The sequence below is a fragment of the Glossina fuscipes genome, unplaced genomic scaffold, assembly GCF_014805625.2.
Source record: "Glossina fuscipes isolate IAEA_lab_2018 unplaced genomic scaffold, Yale_Gfus_2 1, whole genome shotgun sequence".
Classification (NCBI taxonomy): Eukaryota; Metazoa; Arthropoda; class Insecta; order Diptera; family Glossinidae; genus Glossina; species Glossina fuscipes.
In genome coordinates this window covers 32,149,435-32,157,772 of record NW_023998415.1, presented here as the reverse complement: position 1 = coordinate 32,157,772, position 8,338 = coordinate 32,149,435, and the positions used below count along the sequence as shown (strand labels likewise).

At 33.9% G+C, this 8,338-nt stretch overlaps 2 protein-coding genes across 2 annotated transcripts in view; both read right to left on the bottom strand.

Annotated features, from left to right (window-relative positions):
• LOC119632643 overlaps positions 1-4,173 on the bottom strand; it is an 8,412-nt gene extending 4,239 nt beyond the window's left edge. Inside the window, exon 1 of the mRNA XM_038025651.1 lies at positions 4,158-4,173. Coding sequence (XP_037881579.1) covers positions 4,158-4,160 — 3 coding nt within the window. The 5' untranslated portion in view covers positions 4,161-4,173. The remainder of the gene's footprint in view (positions 1-4,157) is intronic.
• Positions 4,174-8,141: 3,968 nt separating this feature from the next.
• LOC119632640 (ATP synthase subunit beta, mitochondrial-like) overlaps positions 8,142-8,338 on the bottom strand; it is a 1,410-nt gene continuing 1,213 nt past the window's right edge. Inside the window, exon 3 of the mRNA XM_038025644.1 lies at positions 8,142-8,321. Within this exon, the coding sequence (XP_037881572.1) occupies positions 8,142-8,321 (180 nt within the window). The remainder of the gene's footprint in view (positions 8,322-8,338) is intronic.

The window sequence follows — 8,338 nt, the reverse complement described above, 5'->3', positions numbered from 1 at the left end:
TAAACTAATATTTTTGATACCAACTACTTAGTTGAGTAGTCTACGATGGTGAATATACGCTATGCATATGTAATTTTCACAAAGTAACTCATAAATTAGAAGGAAAGCAACTCATATATTTATATTCGCCTTAAACTAATGCTTTCGATATCAACGACTTGATTTTGAAAGAGTCACGTAATACTCCACGATAGTGAACATGCGCTAAGCATAATTACGACCAGCAAAGTAATTCGTATAAAATAAAATAATTCAAATCGATGACTTAGTTGATTTGACTCTCAACATAACTGATTTGTGAATCTGATCTAACTGAAATACAGCGAACGAATGAATGCGAATAAATACAAAATTCCCTGTGACACTTTGCTTTCCTGATCGTCATTTCGCCGAACGACCATATCATTTTTGGTATTCATTTCATTCAAAGATCTACACGACATCTGCATACAAAATTTCTCGAGCATAATTATTTACATAGCAAATTTTATACAAAAGGCGCTAACAAACGTCCCATGAGGTATATGCGCGAATCTATGTGAAGGAACTTTTATATCAATCTAGATAACATTTAAAAGGCTCCTATATGATTTAAACGAATCAAAACTCACCATGACGATAAAAACATATGTACAAAACCTTCGATGCATATCGAAGTTGAGTGACTGAGTAGGCAAAAGTTCTCGATTAACAAGTCGATGATCGTGGTATAAAATCTCAAATACGAGGTAGACTTTCAAATAAAGCCGATAAAGCCTTAGATGCGTGCTACTGCTTTATGACCTATCTTAGTTCATAAAATTTATTTCTCAGACTAAATTATAAATAATAATAATAATAATAAACAAAAAGGGCTTACGTATTACATATATTTGTGCAATTTTGCTTATAGCGAAAACAAAACTCGCTTATTATCCCAAGCTTATGTAGCGTACGTTATGTATCTCCAAAAAGATTAGTTGTTTCACATTGAGGAACGTTATCTCCTATATCTGCACACGTTCAATGTCGATTACAATGCATTCGTTTAATCTGCCGCCACCTTAACATTTCAATCACAGTACCTAATGTAATATATTTGCGAATAGTTTTTCCATAAAGAATTCACGGATAAGCTGAACATATTTTCATTTCAATTGAATACCGTTCAGTACCAAAGCAAATTCATTTATTAGTTATATTAATGAATTCTGGATATTGAAATTGGTTGCTTCATATAACGTCCATGAGGTGTTCATTTTTTTCCGAAATTTTGAGTAGAAAAAGCTAAGAAGACGTTGGTGTTTGTATATGGTCAAATATAAATGTAAAAAAAAAATAATAATAATAAAATAATAATAATAATATTAATTCAAATCCGATCTTAATTGGTTCACTGCCAAGAGAAGTGAAATTTAAATAACAAAGAAATCATTTTTATTTTTTTCTACCTTTCACATATTGAAAAATTTATGTGAGATATATAGCGATTTATGTATGTAACTTGTGTGAGATTAACTCAGCAGGTTAAACCAATAAATAAAATAAAAAAAAAGAGTTGAACCTTCCCTATCAGAACGAGCAAGACGGACACTAAGAATTTTATTAGAAAATCATTTTGTATATTCAGACTATTGCTTGCTATACAATATTACGAGAACATCAGACACACAAAACACACGCATAAGTTCATATTTGATGAGATGCATTCACACGGCAACTGCCTAATGTTGATGTAAAGGAAATTTCCCAAACTATTAGGAAAACAATGAATGGAAATCATATAATAAAGTGCGAGGTGTATTCAGAAATAACGCGAATCTTAATTTTTCTCGTTTAATATTTACACCTTCAACTCTCTTTCCAAGCATTTTTCAATCCTCTCGTACCCGCTCCGATACACATTTTTTTGATAGGGCCTTAAGCCCTTCCAGCCACTCTTTATCTACTTAATCGTTAACTTTTTCATTACTTTTTTGAACATACCTCGTATGAAGCTGAGAAATAACCAAAGTTATTTAATAATAAATAAAAGATGTAATATAAACTGAATACAGAGATCTCTATATACGAGGAGAAGGGGAACAACAACCGCCGAGGACCCTTTTCCAATTTGTTTTATAAGCAAAGGTTTTACTCAAGCCGTAAGAGCTAAGTCGTGATCTTCAAGGATAGAAGTCGATTAGGCATCTTTGTCCCCTAAGTGGATGGAGATATTGTATTATAGAAATGATAAATCTCGATCTGTTGTAGATGAGTTCCTTTAACTTTGCAAGCAACTTTCTGCAAACAATTCAGTGACACGAACCTAATTTAAAAGATATTTAAGTTGAAATGTAAAAAGTAAAAAATAATGCTACATAACGTTACACATTCTAAAACTATTCGATAGAAATACAAAACTGCTTTGCGAATCACAGCGAGCCCAAACAAAATAGTTTACATTCTATATACACTCGTACGTTCACTCACGTATAAGGACAATGTACGGTTTTCTTTTTCGCACTTAATACCCCTAGTTTAGGCAAACTAATTCTCCCAGTGGTTACTTTCTGCCAAAAGACTTGTTACGTTTCGTAAGTGTAAAGAACGGTTCGCGTGAAAATAATTTCGATTACGATCACGATTATTCGTGTATTTTCAAACTTAATTTATATATAATCTGTAAGATTCAGGAAGGCCACGTACAACGGATTTAGCTCCCAAATTTGAATCGTAGTCTATCAGTATCAACCTTATCGCTTCAAGTCCTGATTCTTATTTCTGTATCTAATCATTATTAATTAGTGTAATTTTTCCTAGTTGGGCTATAAATGTATTAAGCCATGTTGCCGTACAAAAGTAATTGGCGAACCCACATTAGCCAAAATTGATTGTAACTTATAGGCTATACAAAAGACATCGATCTAAAGTCTAGCATAAAAATAATTTCAATCGATAGACCTCCCTAAAATTATTTTGCAATTCTAACGATTCTCAAAGATGGCCGTCTGTCTATTCAGTTTTTCAAGAAAATGCTCTATATGTATATGGAGAAGAAAGTTGCATGCGGCTGGATCCGAATCTCGGATATCAATCGCAATTAAAATCTTTAGCGACCGCGACATCTAATTTAAAACTAACACAATTATCTTGTCGCCTTCTACTCTCCAAGAACTTTTATTGCATACCCACATCGATGGTATTATTAAGAAAAAATGAATCCACCATAGTGTCGTAGTGTCCACCATATTTTTTGTAGAATCAACACATTTTTAGGCAAACAATTTATCCTCATTGAGGACCTATAACTTTGTAGAATTTTCCATAAAGCAAATGTTGAAAATTTCAGCTTTCTATTACACTTTAAAACCCACAAGTTTTTGCTTAAAGGAACAGAGTTGCATTCAGCTTACACTTTACTACGGTAATGTGCCCACTGACGAATTTGCTCCATTCTCATTACTAACCTACTCTAGGTGCAAGAACTTTCAATGTTTCTAACCAATTTGAAGGCGATAGGTATACACTCGCCTTTCGTTAGTGGATACAATAACTAAATCTTTTTATCTCATACCTTTCATAGAAAGGGAATGCGTAAGGATATGCTTAATAATATGATACTATTTATTAAGTACCTACTCGTTTGATCATCTCCGTCCACAGGATAGTTCCGTCTACTCGGCCTATTAAGACTGTCATAATCAAATGAGCAATGAGATCAAAAATTCAGGCTAGAGACGTGTTTTTCTTTATTTAAAGTTCAATGTTCAAAAAAAAGGGGAAACAATAAATATTTCTATAACTATAAGACATTGGTAACTTAAGTGACCAATATTTGCTTAGAAGGAGTGTCTATCAGTCCACAGTTACAGAAGTAATTAAAAAGAAGACTTCAATTTCTATACATTCCCTTAAGATTCCGCTTATCCGAGAGTCATTTCGATGCGGGCATAATTCAGTTCATTTTTCTTGCATAATTAAATAATAAATATTATACGGTAGATACATACATCTACACGTTTATTCTTATCGAACAAAAAAAGAAAAAATTTTTTCTTTTCTTTAAATAATCGTTTGTTTTTGAATTGATAGCCGGTTTTGTGATGTAAACAAATAAAGTCAATATAGGTAAATATGTCATAATATACACGTGTATGCGCCGAGAATATTAAATGTTAAATATCTGCAGCTCTTACCATTTCTTATGCCGATGGAAATTTTTTATTCGTCTTTTTTAGAAAGTAAGAGAAAAAATTTTTAATATTATAAAGAATTTTTCATGACGAATTTTTTTCAATTTAAAAAACGTTAAAAAGCGTTATTTTTTTCTCTCTCTTTCTCTTTAGCTTAGTTTGTTGTGTTGTTAAACTTTAAAAATTATGTTTTTAACTTGAAAATTTTTTATTAAAATACAAAAAAATTAAATATAAAAATTAAAAGCGTCAAAACTTCTAGTATTACTGGCCTGCACCATGGATATTTGAAGACTGGTTCATGTTGATGGCAGCTTCATTAGACCATGTTAAATAAGCCAAAACTAACTGCATATACACGCACACATATATATACAACCACAGAGCGTCAACATATCTCGAAATGTTGTCGATGAGATTCTTTTTCTTCCAGTTTAGTCAAAAAACTTTTTTTAGTTTCAATTTTGTTTTTTTCCAACTCATTTTTAGTGTAGCAGAGAAGTTTACTGCCGATTGCTAATCGCTTTTTTAAAGGAGAGCTTAACAGTTATAACAACGCGCATCGCTGTCTCTCCGTTTTTTTTGAAAGCTTTTTTGAAAGTTTTTCAAATTTAGTGAAATGAAAAGCAATCTTCATATTAAGTGATCACATAAACGGATATTGAGTGTGTATAAATGTTTAATATAAATTACCGTAAGCTGCGTTCATTATTAGTATTATTATTGAAGCAGATATTATTAATCTATAATTAAATTACGAGGGATAAGTAACTTCAAGCTTTTTTTATATACCGTAAATGGCTGCCTATTTTTATTTTTTTTTTATCTTTTTATATGACCAGTCACTCACGGCATGTCTGCTATACGTCCAGGCAAGATGGTGGTCAGGAAACAAGTATGGAAGGAGAGAATAATATTTGTGTAGATTCGAGTTGAGAAATATTTTGAATTCTGTTAAAGAACTTGATTGACAAATCTCTTTCATCTCCATAGAATGTGTGCGATACTGCACCAGACCACTGCACAGACCACATTACGCTGATTCTCGAAGGTATCGAGAGTTTTGGACACGCTTTCGTCGCTTACGTCCATGAGCACCTTTCGCTATATGCGGTCGAACGTCTTCAAGCCAAATTTGGCGACTACCGCGCACACATGCGTGTTACACTCTAATTTTGGCCGGATAGATAGAGGTGGCGTAAATTGCCCGGATGTTTGCTGTAGTGAAGTAAAAAGCCTAAGCCCTTCAATGCGTTTTACGACACTTCGAACACATGTCCAACTGAAGGATATCATTTTATATATATTTTATATTTTATTTTATTTTATATTCTCTCGGCCAAAAGGTTGCCGGGAGAGGGATTGAGCCTTATGCCCTTTACGCATTAGAAGATAGCTTCGTTTTGGGGACATTAAAGTTATTTCTATTTGCTTCTATTTGCTATTTATTTTTATGACGTCTCGATTTAATGTGTCGTTCGTCATGCAGCCTAATGGATCTCCACGTAAACGAGAATGAGCGACAGTGTGTGGTCATCTGCAAACGAGTACCTAAGGTTTTGTATCGTTGACGATCACCAGAAAAAGCGAAGGAAAAAGAACAGGACTTGCTGGGATCCCTGCAGCTAAGTACAATTTGTTTGCGGTAAATGCGCCAATTACAATTCTTATTGAGCGGTCGTTCAGAAAACTCGACATGAATCGTATCAAATTCCCAACGATACCAATCCCAATCAGTTTAGAGGCCATCATATTGCGGTACTTAGTCGAATGACTTTTAGATATTCAAAGCAACGATCTTATTTTCGCCGATATCCGCCAAATAGCTCCGCTCCACTTCGCGCTGGGGTAGTTAAGCGTTAAGCCCCAGTGGACCGATTTTCGCAAAAGCCATACGGTTTGCCGCAAATGAGACCATTACTTTCTTATCTTACCATGTTTCCGTAATTTTGGATATAGCAGGATTTATGCGGTTCGCCCTTCTTGGACACGGGTTGAACATGGAGAAATGGCAGCATTATAGCATTTACTGGAGAAATTACGTAATGGTTTGACGAGAATAAATGAATAAATTAAAAATCACTTTAACCAAATAAAAAGCTTCTCATTATTTGCTACTTTGAAGGCTCTCAGGCATTTTATGATCATTAGTGCTTCTGCCCTTAATCGGCTTCACTTTTACGTTTAGCATTAAGTTAATTGTGGATGCGTTTGCAGGCGCTTCAGATCCACTTTATAACTTGATCTACGACAATCAATTGAGACCGTCGTCCGAATAAGCAAAGTTAAGTTTTTTCTCTCTGTATATTTGCAACTGCGAACTTATCAACCATAGATAAACACACAAAACAAAGTAGAATTAAATGAAGAGAGGAAAATGGACTCTTCCCGAAATGTTGCAAACGGGAGATCACGTCTAGCTTACTATAGCAATAGCCATTAAGCACTAAAGATCTCATTCTATTTTAAGCAGGTCAAGATGTCTCCACAATTAAACGTCTTTTAGAACCTTATTATTATTATGACAGATGCCATACGCATATGGCTAAATTGACTCAGAATGCATGTAACTGTGATTAGAAACATATCGACTTTATTATTACAGACCATGAATTTTTTAATTGAATGAAATGACGAATCTAGTACATGTACCCTCTCTGCTGTCGAATATGGTATGGTATCCAAAAAGTCTACTATATATTATGAATATTTATCGAATCAATTCGCTGATCGTAAACAAACGTATTATCAGGAATGTGAAAAATGAATATTTTTCAAAATTGATCCAGTTTGAAACACTACGAATGTAAAGGCAACTCGTGCATTTGCTTCTTCTTCCTTACGAAGAAGTACAATTTAAAATGCACGTTTGAGAAGCTTCAAAGTAGCGAGTGCACCATCTTCATTTCGTTTTATTTCTCTTTAAATCAACTTTATTGGGTTCTTTCTAACTAGATGAGAACTATTTGAAAGAACGGAAGAAAATACGTCGATTTTCTTATTGCTTCTTTTTTAAGTTGTTCCCAAAATGATTCGATCTTATTTCCTAGAAACAATGTGCGATTCTCAGCCAGAATTAATTAAATAAATTTTTTTTTTTTGGTTAAAGGTCAAATAATCGGCGACTGTAGTTAAATATTTAGGCTCTCCTATGAAATATGATGAGATTTTAGTTGGCCAAAAACTATGCGAACAAGCTCGCTTGCTGTCTGCTATCCATCCGTCTTCCGGGACTCACTTAACCAAACAGTTTCTTTCCATACTCTGGTCAATCGTTATGTTTTATTTGTGGTCAAGTTTAAGTAGAATTTCATGCAACATAATTACGAAGACCCATGAACGTAAACATATATGTGTTCGCTAAACTATTATGCATAGAAGAAACAAACACATAAGTGTTTTATAATTCAATTATCAACTAAGCATATTCCCCTCAAGTTCATCAAATTCAACAAAATTATTTCTACATTCTTTCTCCCCTCCCCATCCCCATAATTTTAGAAATAATCATGAACAAGCACACATTGATACAGTAAGGCAACGCCTCTGGCTCCTCTGCGCAAAAACGCTTACTGAACTGTTGCGTAACATACAACATGTAATCAATAGATGAAAATGTTTAATTTTGTGTTTTTTATAGCTTTTATTTGTAATTTTTTTTACAATTTATGGTGACTTTGCCCATTTTACATCGACTTTTATCCTTAAAAATGTATCTTTTGGAAATCGTTCAACGAACTCGGGAGTAATGGTATCATTATGAGACCATTTTTTTCACTTTTTTTTTGGGGGGGGGACTCTTTGCAGCTTAAATCGATATAAATGTCATTAATTAGCGAATATATTTCTAATTTTTTGGTGAAGCATATTAACTCCATTCTGCTACTTTTACCTTTTACTTAGGTTATGAATGCTGATTTTGTTGGCTTTATTCGTTTTTTTTTTTGTTTGTTTGATGGTTGCGTAATTAGTTTAGCCTGTTATTGTTTAGGCTGCTTCCTTCGCGAGACGGTCAGCTTTTTCGACCACTTCCTCAATGGGGCCGACCATGTAAAAAGCAACTTCTGGCAAGTGATCGTATTCACCGGCCAAAATTTGAGTGAAACCCTTGATGGTCTGTTCAAGAGGCACCAATTTACCAGCATGACCAGTGAAGACTTCAGCTACCTGGAAGGGTTGAGACA